This window comes from Triturus cristatus, chromosome 4_2 (genome assembly GCF_964204655.1).
Source record: "Triturus cristatus chromosome 4_2, aTriCri1.1, whole genome shotgun sequence".
NCBI lineage: Eukaryota > Metazoa > Chordata > Amphibia > Caudata > Salamandridae > Triturus > Triturus cristatus.
Genome location: NC_140586.1, coordinates 378,579,237 through 378,599,442, shown reverse-complemented (window position 1 = coordinate 378,599,442; position 20,206 = coordinate 378,579,237). Strand labels below are relative to the sequence as shown.

Genomic DNA, 20,206 nt, shown 5'->3' with positions numbered 1-20,206 from the left:
TTTGTTGTCTTTTGAGTAAGCCAATTTGCTGCTTCATTATTAGTGAGTCCTGAAAAAGACAAAGAGCTTCAAAATGATTGTGCTTAATTAAATGGATTTTGGAGGCCCTAATGCAATCAATCCAGAGTAACTTGTTAGGGGATAAATATTGGATTAAAAAAAATCTGAAGTAAAGGATCTGAGGAATTTGCAATGAGGGGAAAATGTTGGTATCTTATTTAGGATCATAGAGAAAATCCTGCTCGTCTTAGATCAAACCTCTTCTTCTCTTAGTGGAACTGACAGAGGCCAAAAGATTAGTAATTTGCAAATTATCATGGGGCTGACAAGGGCCTTGAAGCTCTACTTATGACCTACTGGAAAATCTACATCATCATTTTGGTAGGAACTTTGAAACTGCTTGAGGAAACTGTGAATTTCAAGTATTGCTTGTTCTGGCCATCATGCAATACTTATTGCACCTTTGCTGGTATTCAAAATTCAGTTATTGAATTGATTTGCAACCAAAACAAGGGGAGAATATCCTAGGGTTGCACAAATGTCTTCGCTAGATCCACATTGCTCAATGGATCCAATGTAAACGTTCACTGAAATGAACTTCCAGCTCCTGATTACCTTCAATGGAAACTTAAAAAATAATTAATTTGGCTTGTTAAAATCATAAAATATAAACAACTATAACAATACAATAGTTACAAAACATTGTTTAAAACATGTAAAATCCCCCACTGATCAAACTGACCCACGATGGAGCTACTGAAGGCTCTTCCTTAATCTAATTGCTCTCTGGCAAAATTGATTAAAGCTAAAAAAGTAACTTCAGTGGGAAACCATGGTAAAAAAAAGTGTAAGTCTACATTTTCTGATTTTTAAAGTAGTAACACAATCAAATACTGCTTACTAGATATAAAATTTGCAGATGAACAAGAAATGGAGCATTTAAAGAGTGTTCAACCGAAAATGAGTAAAAAAATTAAATGTGTTGCATATTTACCACAAAAAGAAAGGTAGGGTCTCAAAGAATCAGAAATAGATAGAAGGTGGTGCGCTTTAGTGGAGGTGTTAATGGAATGGGGAATATTAAAAAGTTCTCACACACGAAGATGGCTGCTAAACCTTTCAATCTGGCACAACTTGGGAATCTGAAATGTGTGGTCAAGCAACAAATAAACAGACATGAAAAATCGTCCTATTGAAACTAGCTTCCAGCTTTGCCCAAATCGAAAGACATAACAAAAGTGGGCATATTTTAATTAAATCCTCCAACTAGGTCACCCCAGTTCCAAATGACAAATATAGGTAGAGAAGCTGTGGGTAGAGCCAAGCACCTTTTTAACAGAGAATTTTTTGCTTTCTATAATCTGCCTATTTCCAATTACGCAGGGTACCAGTACCGTAAGTGGCCACGGGTAGACAGTTACTTCTATAGTGACCATTACTGTAAAAGGTTTCAAGCCAAGTTTAGATGCGAATCTAAAGATTGCTTTAGGAGCCCTTTACAATTGTTGCTGCATGGCACTACACAGATGAGCCCAACAAAGAATCAAACGGTGTACCGAAATATATAAAAGCATGGACACTGTTGATCTGTGCTCCGCAAATAGTGTGGCAACGAGTTTCCACAGCTTTGGACCCACAAGTCCTAATAAGTGTTGCACAAATTCAATTAAGATCTAAACGATCCATAAAAATAGCAAAGGAGTCAAGTAATTTATGAAGGTTGTTGGCCTTTCTTGCCATTAGAATATTGTTGACTGCCTAAAGCAACAATGGAATTGGACATGCATCCAGCAGCGGCATATCCTGTCCATAGGCCTCACAATATCTCTCTAGAACATTAATATAGAGAATAAAAGGAATGGTGCTAACACACAGCCCTGATATGAGCTTAAAGGGTCCAGAACACTCCCTATTCAGGTCAAAACAGCCATTGGCAGAAACATCAGCATGCATTTGTCTTAATAAATGACATTTAGTTCCACCATCCCATACATGTCATAATGGGCCACAATTATGAGCAATTCACACAATCAAAGGCGTAACTCAGGTCCATAAATGCAAGCTGTAAGCAGCCTTTCTTGGCCACTGCATATTTGTAAGCAAGTACCACTTCAAGCAGTGTTCAACAGTCCCCAGTCAATGTGGAAAGCCATATCGTATATCTGATGGAATGAAATTCACATCAGCCCAGCTTTTAAGTCTTGCTAATAAAATTCTACCCACTAATTAAACAATAGAATATAAAAGTGAAATGGGACAATGGCACCTGGTGTCACCTCTATCCCCTTTTTAAAAAATCGGAACAATAATGGACCGAGACGAAGACAATGGCAAGCTTCTCCCAACAGAGTCCCTTAATTCATTAGTTAAGATTAGAGGTAAAAGTTTAACATTATTTTTCAAAACATCCAGGGTCTCTCGATCCAGGCCTGGTGCCATCATCAGACATGCAAATGCACTCGGGCACTGGGGACACCGCCCCAACATCAACAACAGGAACATCAGTAGAAAAAGAAGATTAGGACTGAAAAAGAGAGTAGGCACTACTAAAGTGATCCACACACTTGAAAGACAATATCAAGGTTTCCAGGTAAATAGAAGGTGCATTGATAAAATATAGCAAGCTTACTGACCTTCCAAAAAGCACAATTATCATTTACGGTTCTTGCTGCCATTAGTGAAGGCAATCCTTCCTCCCTCATACACACCTTTTTAGCCTGCAGGACCTTTTTATAACCCAGTCTCCAAGCTCGTACTTCGGCTTGAAATCTGGGTCACTCACTCAAAGCAGACATAAGTTTAATACTGTGGAAATCGAAAATAATTGCTGTTAGCATGAGCTGAAGCCATCTTGGCTGTGGCGTCCATTTTGTTAGCCATGTGATTCTTCCGTCTTCACTGTTGCTTGCCTTTCTATACTGCTTGAGTCATCAGCTTTAGTTAACTCCTTCTATGCTAAGTTCAAGCAACGTATGAGCTCAGAAAGGCCTGCAGCTGCTAGAATGCACCTGTTTGAGAATGTAACTGTCCATCATGTCTTACTGATGTAAGCCGTTCTGTCTCCCCTCCCACTTTGCTGACTAAGTGATATCCATCTGTCCATGTTAGTCAATAGCTATTCCTGTGTATGTTTGTACCTTCTATTTGAGTCTACATGCTTACTCCGCAACAAACTCAGTATATAAGGCCCATGGTCTGTGTATTCAAGTCACTACCTCCTGGAATACATGAGGGTGTTGTATGGACGTGGTCTCACTCATGAGTGAATAAACTTGCTCTTTGAATTCCAGCTTCAGTGTCAATCTCTTCTTTGTTGGTTTAAGGACCCGTGGACAGAGAAGGGTGAACCCCTGCACCGGTGGGCCCCTGAAAAAGGCTCATTTCCACAATATGTTCTCGAGAACACTCAGAGTCAAGTCACCTTTTCTGCATTGCCCTAGAGGGGAGTATAGCAGCAGTCAAGAAAGACTTTACTTATCGATAAAGCAAGTCAAAATAACACAGTATTTTGTTTGCTTCTGCACCATCATTTAAGCAGGTCATACACTTTATTAACCTCACAGAAAATATGTCAGATAATAAATTCATGCAGTTCACCACTGACCATTTCAACATCCACTTCAACCTCTGACGGCCTATCAGTAATAATCCTGGAACTTTGTCCCACATGGCCCCACACTGAGGTAGGATCGTGATCACTTGCTCAATTTAGGGAAACCAAAAGATTAAAGAGAGCGCCTCTGAAAATCAAATCAAATCAATAGTACTGAGTGCTCTGCATCCTGCAAAGGTAGGCAACAAAGGCAAAGAGGAGGGGTTAACACTCTGAACTAAAACAATATTCAATTCAATCAAAAGACTATTCAGTGCATCACCATAAGGATCATACTGAAAGTATGATTGAGCCTCCTGCCAAGCAATAAAAACTCCACAAACACTGCTATCAACGAGTAACTAAGAAAAATTTATTTTGCCACTAGGACAACATATTGTGGATCACTTAAGTGAAAAATAGTGACATCGTCTCAGCATTTACTTCTAGCTGTGGTGATTGCCTCACTTTCCTGCTGGGAACTGTTACTGATGAAGACATCTTGTGGAGTCTATTGTGTGCAGAAATTGAGCATTCAAATATCCTCAGAAACTGTAGATCATCCAATTTACAAGTATTTTTTTTTTATTGTTTGCCAGTCTGGTTGCACTACATATGTAATGTTGAGTACTGCTTGATGACATGTTTTAATTCTGGAATCCACATCTGGTCCGGGTCGTATTTGATATACCCAATGATGGTACGCGGCACATACGTGTTGCTGTCATGAAACAATGTATTCTTGCCCCTGGAAAAGGTCTGTGCACTTAAAATGAATAATATGGTATGTTTCCATGGAATATCATGGCATAGGATAAAAACTAATTGTGTCTGGGAAGCACAGGAACAATTCAGTGGCTAGTATTCTGCTTCCTTGTGAGCTGTGGCTTCTCAGAAACACCAGTTCCTCTCACTTCACTGTATATGAGACAGGTTACAAACACCATAATCAGGTTTTGGCATTGAAATGCCTCGTAACTGATTACATCTTCTGTCTTTGAATTCCAAAATTAAGGCGTGGATACTTTGTTCACGTGATCAGGAAAACAATGATATACGGTACCTGTTCTTTAATCAAGTAATCGGACAGCGTGTTGAGGAGTTTGTAGTAAACTTCAAACCATGGCAGGTAACTGTAACAAAAAGAAGAAAGCACGATTTTTATCCACATAAATTACAAAGAGTGCAAAGTACTTTGTTCAGGTCAATCTCAGCACAAAAGCGACACAGGCAGCTACCTGGGGACATACCTGCTTGGGGTACTATTATCATTGTCAGCAGTCACTAGTTTCCAGTACCAAGCTTCAATAACAAAGTCCCAAGGGACCGGTTTTCTTAATTACAATAGTGAGTACCAGACAGTGACTGAGATGTCTTAGCAGGGCCAGGTTCCTTCTTTATAGCACAGTGCTCAACCAGCAAGTTATGAGCCTGAATCACAACAGTTAGACTCAGGTTTTTATTCTCAAATGAAATTAGTGCAGAATGGCACATTCAAAAGTTTAAGTAAGACAGCAGCCTCGTGGTGCCTTTTAGAGACATCACAATTCTTTTTCAAAAGGATAGAACAATTTTTTTTTTTTTTTTTTAAGGAGTATGAGGTGAACCTTAGCATGAAATGTCGTACATTGTTGGAAGCTGAAAAATCTCTCAGAGTTCCTTACGAAGTATCACTGTGGTGGTTTATGGTAAAATCTGACATTTAAATAGCAACCATAGTATGAGACAGCACAAAGCAAACAAAAGATCAGTATCATAAAAATGTAAAAAATCATAAATGCACATAGCCAAGATTTTAGGCTCACCCCTGCACTTCGCACAATTTTTTTTATCTGCATGGGCCTCAATTTCCTCATCTACATTCAAAAATAACAATTGGACCCAGCCATATGCAAATCAGTCCTAACCCTGCTCCGTGGGAAGAGTACAGCCCTAATTGCTAAGCCAGGTCTTCTCCCGGACCAGAAACAGGATAGCTTGACTCCGATGGCAGGGTAAGCAGGGGACCCGCGTCTGGGCATACCTGTTCCACTTAGGGTGACAGATGCAAAAAGAACAATTGATGGACAGAATGGTGAACAACATCAAACACACACACCAGTACAGAGATCTGAGCCTAAATGCATCATTTTTTCGCTCAATACACAATTCCAGTTTGGACTGAACCATATGTAAATCAGTCTTGACCCTGCTCCCCATGGGAACAGTCCAGCCCGAACTGCCCCAGATCTGTGAGTCGAGGTGAATGTTTGACTCAGCATTCCGTCCATCATCATTCTGTGTTGCTATAATCTAAGTGGCAAGGGTACGCCCAGATGTGGGTACTGTGCTCACTATGCCACTGGATTCAAGCTAGCCTGGCTGATGATGGGAGATACCCCGAAACCGGTTCCTGGTGGCCTGTTTTCACTCCAGGGAGGACCTGGCCTAGCAGTTTGGCTGGACTTGTTCCAATGGGGAGCAGGGTCAAGACTGATTTGCATTTGGATAGGTCCAAACTGGGGTGGCTTGGAAAGCAAACAAAAAAAAAAGATTGACTTAACCGAAATCGTAGACTGGGGATGAATATTTGACAATGTTCAGCCTTAAGTCCATCATCTTTTTTGTGTTGCTTCAATTTCCTTATCTGTCATAACGAACAGTGCTTAGAAGAAAGTCTGTACAGAGTATTTAGCTCCAAACATTAAGCAACATTGTTGATGAAGGCTTCTTCGTGGAAATCTACATGTCAAGTAAGTTCACTGTGAGTATGTGTACTTTACCATAACTCTCTGAAAACAACACCTTCAGCCACAAGAATTAAAGTGTATTTCCTCTCAGATATCTCCACAATTATTATGATTCTCCTACCACGGGGAGCACCTTTGCCTTTTGCATTTTCAAATGATTCAGCAATTCAGAAAGGTGTTTCAAAAGGTGCAATTAAACATTTTAAGCGTCTGGCTGCACATTTTTGATTAAAAGGGCATGTGAACAAAACATGGCCTACCTTTTAACTCACAGATGCAGTCTAGCGATATGTTGCCCAATGTGAATCCAGTCCTAATCATGGAGTGCTCAATATCACCAAACTGTGGGAGCCAGGCATATCATTATAATTATCTTATGTACCAAAAGCGTGGACGCTCGGAAATAAGTGCGGGCATTTACACCGAGTGTGACAGGAAAGACTTCCTGAAAATGCCCACAGAGTCAAATCAGTGGCATGGGAGCGGGCCGCCTCGGGTGTCATCACTAAGGGGGGGGGGGGGGGGGGGGGGGGGTGACAAAATGGCAAAAATATGTGTTTTAAACACAAATTATTCCATTTTGTCAAGCCAGGGGTGAGAAGAAATGTTCCTCACCGGGTACCACCTGACCTTGTTACGCCACTGAGTCAAATGTCATGTCAGTGCTTTAGACCACCCTAAAGTCACCTCGAAGTGCTTGAGGGAGGGCGGGGGTAAGAAGTAAGGATGGAGTAAGGAGACATCTCCTGCATTCGCATTTTATTTAATTTGGAATTTTATACAGTTCTAGAGTATCAAAGGAATGGTGATTCTCTAGGTGACTGCACCTGAGCTGAGCATTCTGGGATTGCTATCCTCAAGATGGAGGAGGAAGTAAGGAACCACACATTTTGCACTTGCAAAAATAGGGAGGAGGGGAGAAAGCATTAAATATGCTTCACAGTAGTGCCCAGGTACCTTGAAACCACCCTGACCATGATGCAATTTACATCATGGGAGTAAGCTGAATAATACATCATTTACATCGCCCATCAGATTCAATAGATGTGTCTGTGCTGCTGGCACATGATGGGCAATTATTGTGCATCCCGCAAAAAGGCATTCCATATACCCCATGTGTATTAAATGGTCACACAGCCTTTGGGGTAAGCAATGTGAACATAAACCCGAAAACCTAGACAGCATTGTTAGGAGATACACTGTCATATTTGAAAGTTCATTTTATTATAACATAATTCCAATGCATTTCGAAGCTAGGTAAAAAATGGTAGCACCTCTTATATTATTTTATATATTTGGGGGCATCTTGTCGGGCTACTAGAATCTCTAGTTTACCATGAGCAACACCGCGGCCAGGTTATGTTATTGGTCTGCATAGTTTTATATGTAAAGGAAGAGGTCAGGCCTTCTCTAAAGCCTGGCGCTTAGCAGACATGGATACCCTCTCAAGGGCTCTCAACTCACCACAAGGTGTGTACAAGGTTCGTATTCCTTAAACTAGCTAGCCATGCGAAGTGGATTCTGAGCATAAAACAGCATTACACAATGACATAAATAAAACATGCGCTTATAGAACATAGTAAACCAGGTATTGCAAATTGTTTTTATTTTCTCCAACAAACATATTCTTCTTCAATAAAAATAGACAGACAAGGAACAATGAAATAAAAGGGTGAAGGACAAGAATTGGTTATAAGGAATTCGAAAAAAGATTTACAACTTTTGAAAACAGTACAATGTGCTCTTTTAGCAGTAGTACTGACATGATCCTGGACTCCCAATGTTTCCTTTTTATGTGCCTATACGTATTCGGTCTTTAGCTAACATACAACTCAAGAGGCATGAGTTGTGATCCATATATAAAAGCAACGTGTTTAGCCAGAGCAAGGGAAAGTGGTCCCTCTATCCGTGCACATAAGTCACAAGCATTTTCCTATCTCAACCTCCTATTACATTAACACAAACCACTTTGTAACTTAACATTCAAAATACTCTCTACTGACCACACACAGACAAACACCAACAAAACAACATAAACTCCATCAAACGAAGATATAATTCTGAGCTCTATTGCCATGGAAATAGTGGTTTGCGCAACACAAATGCGAATATTGTAGAATAGCTAGATATTAACTTTTTTTTTGTTCTAGCTGAAACATGCGGCTATTAGGACAGATGCAACAATACTGTGGTTTGGCGTCACCACCTTTCCTGTGAGAAGTGATCTTATTTAGTATTCAACGTTATGGCAATAATTCTGAGAAATGCTCACAGAAAGACCGTATGGCTATGTTTAGAAAGATATACTTCTTACAGGTTTGAACCAAAAAAAAAACTGTTAGCAATTAGTGCTGCCAACTTTGTGAGCATTTCAAAACCTTTTCTTTGTCATTTTCAATCTTAAAAAATGTCGAGGTAGACAAATTTATTTTTAACTCTGCTGAATGTCTGTAAATTATACACCCTTTCTTGTGCTTAATTAAGGTGGACCCATATGTTCACAAGACTTTTCTAGGAAAAGAGACGTTGTGCTTAATAGAAAATCCCCCAAAACTATGTTTAAACACAAAAACCGCAAAGTAACATAATTATAATTGACAGCATTAATCCCATACTCGAATTTAATGCAGATATATATACACTGTAATAGCCACAAGAGGCATCACAAGAAACAAGGTACATTGCTCACCTACAACAACAGCTGTTACCATCAATAGTTGTTTTATAAGAAATAACATTTGAAGACAGCACCAGCAGTGAGATCAAAAGGATCTCTAAGGGAAATAAAGTTTACTGGTCCTTCATTGTCCGAGGCAAGGACCTTCACTAACATTGGATTCCATCAAACACTGTAGGCCACACTTCAACCATGGCAATGTATATGAGGAGCCGGAACTATATCAAAATAATGAATAGGAAAGACCAGAGCTTTTAACGACAGATATGCAATTTCCTCCTGATGTCAACCAAATTACTCATCAGGGATGTGTTCAGCTGGCACTTGAGCCAATCCACTTCTGATGAAAATATGTGTGTTGGTCAAAGGAGTCCGAAATAACAGATTTCTCTGCTTGAAACACTTTGGGCTGATTCATAAACGACCTAGGAAAATGCTTAAATAATGCAACACATTTTTGAGGTACCTACATGCTCTAAACCAGTGGTTCTTAACCTGGGCTCCGCGACGCCTACTCAGGGGTCAGCGACTGCTTAGAAAATTAAATAATATTTACAGATTACTAAAGTATATATAAAGGAGCAAAATTGGACACTGAAAATGTTTAAACGTTCTGTAAATGTGTAGGAATATAGAAACTGTAAGATAAAAACTAAGCTTATATCCTCAGATTGATTCATGGGAGCAGTACAACCTTCCCATTGAAATTAACATTTTGAATTTTTAAATAAAATATTTAGGGCCTTTTTATGAGTTTGGTGGTCTTCCTGGCGGCCCGAAACTGCCTTGCCCACAGGACGGCCACCAAGCCTGTTGTGCGCCCACCTGCTGGTTTACGAGTGTAATCCATTGTAGGCGGTGCTGCGGCAGTCTCACAGTGGCAACTGTGTAAGGCTCACAGAAGAGCCTTAACAGCAGACCGCTGCCATGACAGCAGCTGCACTACTTTCCTGCATGGTGTAGCATACATGCCCAGGCCCAGAAGCAATAGGGCCTCCTTAGTTGCCTCTCTGCCACTTTTATCACGGTGGGTTCACCGCCATGAAATGGGCAGTGGAAAGCCAACTCGTAATATGCTTGGCATGCCAGCATCAGCACCGCCAGCATATTGAGGCTGCTTTCAGACTCCTGGCTCATCAGGATTCTTGATACCGGCGTAGTCGGCGGTCCGACCACCATACTCAGAATACTTCAGTCGGACTGGTGGCGGTGGTCGGACTGTCACCGCGAGTACGGTGGTCCTGAGGACCGCCATACTCGTAATATGGCCCTTAATCATTTGAATATTTGTTTGATGAATGGTTGTGCCTCTATTTTTGTGAATTGTTTAGCATTTCAAATCATAACAAATTGCTTAGGCTTGTGTCCCTGGCTTCCATTATTGACTCAGTGGGGGTCCCTGGACTCAAATAATAATTCAGTGGGGGTCTCCGGACTCTAGAACATATGAAATAGTCCACAGAAGTCAAAAGGTTAAGAACCACTGCTCTAAACCAACAATCCATAAATACACTTGGCAATATTACAGGCAATTTACTACCATCCTTTACTTTGAAGTGCCACTTAGAAAATAATTCACTCTTACATCCTCCCCTGGATTCACAGTGGCCTCTGGCAATCATTTGATCCTGCTTGATGCATATTTGATTTATTTTTTTCTGAATATTGAATAGAAATACATTCTTAGTTACAGAACTTTCTTTTCACAACATTATGCTCTTTATCTCTTTTACTAATTTTAATTGTGATATGCTGAGTCTTGCATCCCTCACGCTTTCCTGCAAGATCCAATCCTTGAGCTTAAGCAAGCTACCAAACCTAGGCCTAAGGCAACTTTGGGGAACCAGCTTTATAAATGTGAATGAATAAGGCGTGTCCAGGTGTGGTAACTGGTAAGTTCTCTAATAAAACGCATTAAGGTTGCGATCTTTCTTCAACTATCAAGTCAATGAGTTCATCAAAATCAGACTGCTTCAACTGTGAAAGATCTAAGCATTTTCTAGGAGACCTGCCCCACAGACATAATAGATTTTTCTTCAGCATTTAAGTATTATAGTGATGTTTCCACCAAGAGAGGTGCACTATTGTCTAAGTCACATAATAAAAGCAACAAAACGGTCCTTAAAGCTACCATGAATGCAAATTAAAATTCACAAACCTTTAACCAGGCACTCATGCTTTTTTCTATTTTTTGTTACAAAAAGGTACATCGCCAAAGAAGATAAACGTATAGGTGGCACCAAAGTCTATAATAAATTACTATAACAAATGTTGAAAGCAAATGAACATATGTTAAAATATAGAGTGAAAGACATACAGTTTAAAACTCACCACAAACTAAGCTAAACTTAATTAATCATAGAAAGGTAGAGCTGAAGAGACTATGGCTCACAGTGTATAAATTAATAGGCTGATTTATTTGTAAAAGTTTTGATTGACATCCCACACTGATAAACTTCTATCTATCTCATAAGTAATTAACTGCTCTTGGTGGTCAGCATTGACTCATCCCATGATTTTTATTTGCCACTCAAGATATTCAGTAACAAAGCTGAGGGCCTGAGCTTGTTAGAGCATCTACCCTATAGCTGTCCTTCTATATGCACTGTGCGGTGGCACTGTAAACAAAAGGCTCACAGCTTTGCTTGAGGAAGGGGTGGCTCATGTAACCACCTTCAATTAATCAACGGTCTTACTTATTTCTCAGCTGATTGTCAGAAAAGGCAGGAAACACATTAAGGCTATTGGTCTCGGCAACTTTCGCCAGTTCTTGTTGATGTAATGTTCTTACTGCTACTGATATTCAGTATGGAGTCACTGGAGGGATGGAAGAGGGCTGGAAAACCTCCTGCAGTACTACAGGCCCCACAAATGTAAATTAGGATTAAGTGATGTACATCCTGTGTGTGTTTATGCACACAAGTGCATGTTTGCGTGTGTAAATTTACTCATGTGGTTATGGAAATGAGTAAGTGTATCTGTGAGTTTGGAGGGGGTCAGAGGGTAATTGTTAGAAGAGGGGGGAGGTACTGCTGGCCTAATGGTGCTCATACCCGATATCCTGTGGACATTCCTAGTGTCATTCTTGATGTGCAAGGATAAGAGTGACCAATCTGGGGCATTATTGGTGACAGTTCTGGATATCTCGCACATATCTGTGTCACTTCCTTGCCAATTGTGGGCATTTGTGATGACATTCTGGATCTCCTTGCATAACTGTGGTCCATCCAGGACGTATCGTAAGGAATTTTAGGTGACATTCTGGTTCCCCGTTGGAATTATAATGACACATTCTTGGCATTATGTGGGCATTCTTGACACCATTTTATTTATAGTTGGCATAGTGGTGGTGAAAAGCCTTGTATTATGATGGGCGTCCCTGGTATTTGATTATAATTATTGGGTATGAAAGGCAGCGTGTGCCCCATTGTGACAGCAGTACATATGAATATTTCATAACCTGTGTGGAGGCATTTCAACGTATATTTTGATGAAGGCTTTAAATATGTTGTCTACACCCATGTCTATGGCCTGAGCATATAAAGATAGTGTAACACACCCCCTGAGTAATTCTGTCGTGCCTTAGTAGCTGAAAAAGTTACGAGCATTGTAATAGTTCCAGACATTGGGTAAGAGCTTGAGCCATCATGAGAGAATTTATAAAATATGCGACAAATGTGAAAAATTGATAGCATGCCAGACAGCACAAAAGCAGAATAGGAAATGGATTAAAATGATAAAAGATGCCAGAATGCAGTTGCTCTATACTGATGAAGAAATAAATCCAGAAACACATGTCTAGAGTAACACAGCAGAGGTTGCACCAACAAGGGTGAAAAAGTAAAGACTACTACTGAAGTAAATGTCATCATGTACTGCATTTACCATCATGCATTAGGGTAAACAGTGCAGGGATGTGAGGAAGTATGCTCCCACCATCCTTCTGTATGAAAAGGTTCCCTTGAGCTACTGAGGTGAGGAGCTTGTGTTGATGCACATGAGCCCAGTGAGTGGTAGAGAGACCTGAGAAGACTTCAGGCAGAATTTCCAGCACCACCAAAATTACTTGTTGCTCTCTACTGATGAAGGAATTAATCTAGAAACATGTAACTAGACATACACAGCACAGGCTGTACCAACAAGAGTGAAAAATTGAAGACTAACACTGAAGTAAGTGTTATCATGCGTTGCATTTACCAGGATGCATTGGTGCAAATTGAGTGCTGGGATTTGAGTGCTGGGATGTGAGGCAGTGTACTCCCACCCTCCTTCGGTATTTCATTCATGCTGTGTTAATTATTAGCTTCAGTTCAATCTTGTAACCTGCGAGCCACAGATAAAGGTTAAGGGGCATTCAAAACTAATTATCCACTTACCCCCTCGCTGAAGCTTGTATAGCAGATATTCCCAGTTGACACACGTTCAAATTCCCTGTGGATGCCATGTGAGGAATGTGTTGACCAATTCTGGAGTAAAATCGCAGAACCGAAGGTTGCTGGCAGAAGGAGGAATGGTTTTTCCAATGTTCCTTTGAATAACAGCAGAAAGTTTTCCAACTCAGGCCAGGAGCAGTCCATTCTTATCTAATTCCCAGCTAGTTCTTAGCTGCCAGTGGGGCAAGTTTTGCTCTATAAGAAGCAATCAAGACACACATCCTAATCCAGTTTCTAGACAATTCCCTCAAACTGCACTCCCATTTCAGTACACTGTAATATGGTTTCTGCCCTGGGACATGCTGCCTAGGGGCAACAAACTTCTCCTGGAAGGCATACCACATTGTACTCCAACAAGGCTCAGAATAGCCTTTTGCTTAGCATTTATCCCCTGCATCCAAATCCACAAAACTAGTATCAGCGCCATCTTCTGACAGCAAGTCAGGATGTCAAGACAGAGCAGGGGAAAGAGAAAGTGTAAAGCAGAGTTGGTAGCAAGGCTATTCATAAATAAATGTCAAGATATAGTGTCTAGACCTTGTCTTTCTCTCTCAAGTATATTGTGTATTGTGTTTTGTGGTTTTATATAGTGCAAATGTGGCCAAAGGGTATTTGAGCACTTTACATGAAAACCATGATGTTTTCACATGAGATCCAGGCGTGGCACTTGTTTTGGCTCGGTGAGATTAAGTGAATTGCCCAGAATCAGAGAATGTTGAGCCGAGGCCGAGAATGGAACCTGGTTCCCCAGTTCAAACATCGGCAGGTCTAGTCATTAGGCATAATCACCAAATCTTCTCCTGTATTTTATGTGTGTTACTAAGCTGACAGATTGCTTCGTCAGTGTCTTAACTGTAATTAAATAATGCTGGTCTTATATATTGGAAGGCACAAGGTATCTGAAATAAGAATTCATATTTGTTTATACTCATAAGATTACCTGTGCTATGTTGTTAATGTGATCACATTTTCCAAGCTCTACATTTGAATTTATAGTCAAGTTGCATTTTATAACTTTAATTTTATTGAGCATCAATAAAACATTAGGCAGGATCAAACACATTTGTGGCCATGCACCATACTAGAGAATTCAATATAGAGTGTTTCAAACCTTAAAGATGTTTCATTGTTTCTTTGCCCTTCCCTGCCATGCCCTGCTTGAGCAAGTGACAGTAGCTCTAAGGGAGGGTTTACAAGGTGAATAGAAGAAGAAAAAGATTTATGGGAAGGTGGATAATTAAAGCGAATGGGTTGGGATGTCTAATACAGAGATTGATTTTCCCTGACATCTAAGAAACCTCTGTTCACTTCATCTCAGTAACTACAAACTGTTAGGTAGTAACTGGAGTGATCTCAGAGAGACATTTTAAGGCATAGGCAAAGTGGGTTCAGGCACAGGGCCACAGCCTTTCATGGGCCCTATGATACAGCCAGCTGTGTTCGGCAGAGAGTCTTGCCCTGAGGACTTTGAAAAGTTCTTAAACAGATAGTTTTAAATACTGTTTTCCTTTCATTTATGTTTAATGTGAGTGATGTGTGAGATTCTAGTAGTCTTTTTGCAAAGAATTTTTTTTTTTCGTGCAACATCCATTAAAAAGTTTCTTTTAGATCAAAACGATCACACACATGAGAAATGGAAGGGTGTCACATAGATTATTTGAAGTGATATTAGTGAGCTTCTGCTGTGTTGCAATATTGAAAAAACACGTCACTATCCCTACATTTTAGATGTAAACACATTTAGAATTTGGACACGTTTGCTTGTGCACTGTCAGTGACCTGGTCAAAGAGCACATGAAAGAGCTGAAATTGGATCATAAATTCAAAGCTGGTCCGAACAGGCCCCCAAAATCTTTAAGATGTCCCTGTGGTCTCATGCTTATGAGACAGTGTGTCTACAGCAGAGCTGTAGAGGTTGGTGCAGCCACTAAGCAGACTGCTAGACTTTTAAACTACGGGGATGGATCCTTAAGTACGAGTACTACAATAATACAAAAAAAACATTTTGAAACCTCAAAATTACAATCAACAGATTGTGACTAAAAGATGCATCAAAAATACTTCAGGTACTTAGTTAATAGATATCACATGGGACATAAAAAATACACCAGTCATTTACAATAAATAGACAAAATTTGACATCACAGAATGTGAAGCATTAACAATAATAATATACAGAAAAAATAAATCATAGTCAGTCTTCAAGATACAAAAATCATTGAGCTACCGGAATAGTTTTAATAAATATTTAGCATTTTTTCCATGCAAACAACAAATTAACAGCAGCTAAGTTAGAGATCCCCACATTGGTTTCTCAACAGGCTTATATGGCTGTTTTTGCGGATCTCAATACTTGGTGCCAAAATATTGGCAAGCGCCATATACGTCTAAGATAACGATATAGTGAATAAAATATAAAAAAAACTCTGCTCTGATGCATTTATTCCCTCATGCTGCACACAGGTTGCAAAACTAATTTGGGGATTTTTCTATTTTTCTGTGGCAATGTGTCTAACTCCAGTTTACCAAACAAAAAGCTCACCCACTATAGGGTCGATAAGGTCAAGTTGTTTTTAAAAACCCAAGCTCAATTTTACTTTGGAGTACTACAATGTTAAGCTACCGGAATCCAGACAATAGAGCATTTTGAAAGACAACCATAAAAAAATAACCTATCTTGATTTTGGCAAAGTGTGCTACTGGGATGGATTCACACACATTCCCATCTAGCCCAAATTCATACCGTGCACAACCAGATGGTGAGCTTACTGGATGAAGCACATTTTAACCAACAAATTCATTTTCTGTTGTAGCCAATTGCAGTTGGGTCCACATAATGCAGTCAATTACACTTTTCCTGATATTCTTAAAGAACTGACACTTTGCTCTTGCTACAAAATTCTGATTTAATCTTTTCAGGAGACCTATGTGGTTTCACAAAGCCAATGCCATTTTGGAAGTTAGGCCAGAAAGCTGGCTTTATCTCTAAATCGAATACCAAGATAAACATATGCTGTTACCTTTTCTAATGTTTGTCTCTTCAGCACTATCATTATTCTAAATTATTTTGGCAATAAACAATATACCACTTTTATTGACATTTGTATACACAGATACTGTACATGAGCAGCTGCATTGTCAATAAGCTTCAGAAATCAATTTCACATGTTAATCCCAATCCTTGATTATTTCACTGTGTGGGACAACTGCAGATCCCACAATTCTGGAATAAGTACATATTATATACATCAATACTGTAGCCAATTAAAAAAAAACAAGAGCAAAGCAACAAAGTAAAAAAAAGAATTTTAAACCGGTGGTGGTGAGCATCTTCAGAGTTTCTCCTTGGGCATCATCTTATATTGTTCACTGATATAGAGTTTCACAATATTGTTTAAACAGGAAGTCAACAGTCATGTAGGTAACAGGGGCATTAAGTGCAGAGGGAAATTCTCGTCAGAAGGCTTTGAGGGACGTATGGAAAAGTATGTTGTTTGGGTTTCATGTCCAGCTGTTCGTGCAGCATCAAAGAGTCTCTACTAAATTTCGGTGGCCTTCAGTTATTACGTCCTGTTTGGCTGTTTACCTTTTGCATCTAATAGCACTTAAATATGTATCTCATGGTCTTCGAGCATGAGGAGTCATAGTGCAGAGGTATCTTGTCCCTTGCCCAATTATGCCCCGTCTGAAGGAATAGGACTGTGCAAGGTGATTGGTCATCATTAAGGATGATTGTCCATCCCAGGCCTGAGTCACCTAGACCTTCCACTTTCACTTCCCAATCCCCTTTGCTTTTCAATACGTAAAACCGAACCTTCTATGTCAGCCCAGGAAAACACCTGTCGCCTCCATTTCACTATGCTAGGTGCCACACTAAATTGCAGTTCATACATATGTTCCATTTTGACAGCATTAGCATCAAGGCAATTAACTTACTATCCATATTTTCTTTCTTGGTCTTAGGCTCAAGTAGCACACTTCAGATTGTCCAGGGTCAACTTTATCCATGATCCCAGCAGCAAAGGAAACTAATGCTTTCCAATAATGGGCTATTATTGGGCAACCCCAAATCCCATGATAAAATCCCACCTCCACGGAATGACACCTTTGACAAGAGGCATTTGAGTTGTCACATATTTTCACTATATTTTCTGGGCTGAGAAATTCCCTTTGCAAGAAGTTGGACTGGGGTTCATTTCAGATGTGATTATCTGGACACTTTGGGCACATCATAGCACGAGGTGTGAAAATGTAAAATCTGATTCTTTTATTTTTTGATTAAGCTATGCTTTATCCATTTTTCCCCTCTGCCCTACTTTCAGTCTGGTTCTCTTCTTGACACCACATCTGTATAAACATTAGGTAAAGAATTGCAGGTTGGGACATTGTAGGCTGTGTAAACATGCAGAGTCAGCTTGCTCGAAGGTTTTCAGGCAATAGTTAATCCTTAAGTAAAGTCTAATCAGAATAGCAAATTTTGTTGTTCAGACTTCAAATGTGGAAATTGCACAAGACACCGAGGCTGTCAGATTCTTGCCTTAGCTCATTTGTGTGTTCTTTCCAAAGTTCTATTTACCTCTGGGCGTTCCTCGTTTGTGATCTTCCCTATAAAAACCCATTTAGCCATTGTTCAAGCGTGTTCTATCCTTGGGTATCTTGATGGTACTTGTCGGATGGAAACCCATTCTTGAATGATTGAATAAACTATCCATGGTTTGACTTTGCTCTCCTGTCGATTCCTCCTCACTTAATAAGAACCTGTGGCGAAGTGGTGATCCCTGCACCAGCAGGTTATTAATAAATCTGCTCCACAGAGGCCTCATTAATCATCCGTTATTTCAGTATCCATACCCACCATATATTTATCCCTAAGTGCATTCAAGCATTGTTTCAAGTTGCCCAGCAAAATGCTATACAACTATGACTTTGTCATTATGTGAGGTACTCCCTATCTTCTTCTCCCCAACTCCTCAGCATCACTTCCACTGCTTTCCCTAAAGTCAAGAACTGACCTTTCAATAAGGTTGTTTCTTCCATGAGCTCCCTAAAAGGCCTGTGGGTATCACCTTCAAATAATCTCCCAGGAACGCCAACGCAGGTGCAGTGCAGATATCCGGTGCACTTCCACTTCATACTACAATCCAAGAAGCCCCATGATTAGTAGCTTGGTTGAATACGTAAACAACAGTGGTGTGCATCATTGGTATCTGACACAGCTAAATGTAGCTCCTTTTAACAACCCTGTGAATCTACTCAATGATCCTCTGTGATGCAAAAATAGCACAACACCACAATGGGTCTTGGAATGTGGCAAAATATATATTTGGTTTCCGACAAGGGAGCCTACGCTATCTATTTATGCATCTATTGCAGATGTGCTGCTACAAAGTCTAGCTTAAAGTATGGGACTTTCAATCCCCTCCTTGCTGGGAAGTTGGAGTTCAAGTAGTGCTACTCTGCAACATCAAGTTTCATATCAATTCATTTATAAGAGAATTCAGTTCTTTGAAGAAGGAACCAGTTAGGGATATTGGGATGGTGGTAAAAGAGATTAATAAGAGATACTTGCCAATAGGGCATCCTCCCCATTTAACATGCCCACAGCTATAGAATATTGTTTCTTCTGAACCAAATAGGTCGTGTAACCAAAAAGAGTACTCTGGGTCCCAACTAGATCGATGTGACCCTAGTGAACACTGATACAGTTGAGGTAAATACCTGCCATCTCCACCTTTTCTGCAGTTTAATAGCCTCCTTTTGTGTGAGGTCTGTTTCCTGTAGGACAATATTCTGGGCTTAAAGCCTCTTCATTTGGGTGTGAATTTTGCAGCTTTTGGAGGGGTTGTTCATGCCACCAAAAGATCGAGAGAACAACAAGTTCAAATGAATCCCGTCTACTCCCTGCATACGGCTGCTTACCATACTCCCCTCACAGCCCAACTAGATACCCTGGTGTGTGTGCCTACCAAAAAAGCACACCGTAAAGCCCCCTTCTGCACTTGACTAAGATCATGGCTCGGTCCATGAGCCACGGCGGGCTCGTTACCTTCCCCTGGGGTTCTCTGGATGCCGTCAGGCTCCCTCGCGGCTGGTGTCTTTGCCGGTCGAAGTCTTGTGTTTTGCTCCTGTCTCACGATCTCCTCGTCCTCTAAGGATTCGTCTCAGCTTGCTGATCTCCATACTCCTGGACCGGGTTCCTCCACGCCACGCAGTCTTCCTTCCTCACTGTCAGTCTCTATGCTCCGTCCTCCTTAGTCTACTTGCTGATCCACTTCGAGACACACCTCCGTGTGTGCGTTGGCCTTATCAGCGATCTCCGAGTCACGTAGGAGAAAAACCTGCACAGCCACTAGAATGCTTGCATGTATTTGACGGATTCCTCTGGGGCATGCAACGGGGTCTATTCCAGAGGTTTCGCTGGCCCTTTGTTCACATGCCGTCTGTGTGTTTCATCCTGTAGCCACTGGGGGTTGCCATTGCAATGTCTGGGGCAGAAGTGGGGGTGAGCCAGGTCTCTATAATGAAGGTCACTTTGGGGGCAATGGTGGAGATGGTGTCCCAGATTTATGTGGCGTGTTTGCACAGTGATCAGGCGTTATCAAATATAAATGTGTCCCCTGATTTTAAAAGCATCACTCACTGTAATGTTTTCAATCTGTATGATGGTAATTTTAAAATTAGATTAGATTATACACAAATATTGAAAGTATATGAATTTGTACTTGGTGTTTGTGACAATATTAAAAATATTTGCTCCTTTTTATATTGGTGTGGT

The 20,206-nt window shown here is 40.4% G+C and overlaps 1 protein-coding gene across 2 annotated transcripts in view; it reads right to left on the bottom strand.

Annotated features, from left to right (window-relative positions):
- The window catches only part of DENND1B (DENN domain containing 1B), a 1,072,082-nt gene that overhangs the window by 537,778 nt on the left and 514,098 nt on the right, over window positions 1–20,206 (bottom strand). For both annotated transcript variants that reach the window (XM_085601836.1, XM_085601835.1), the window contains exon 6: window positions 4,656–4,725. In XM_085601836.1, the coding sequence (XP_085457962.1) occupies window positions 4,656–4,725 (70 nt within the window). The remainder of the gene's footprint in view (window positions 1–4,655; window positions 4,726–20,206) is intronic.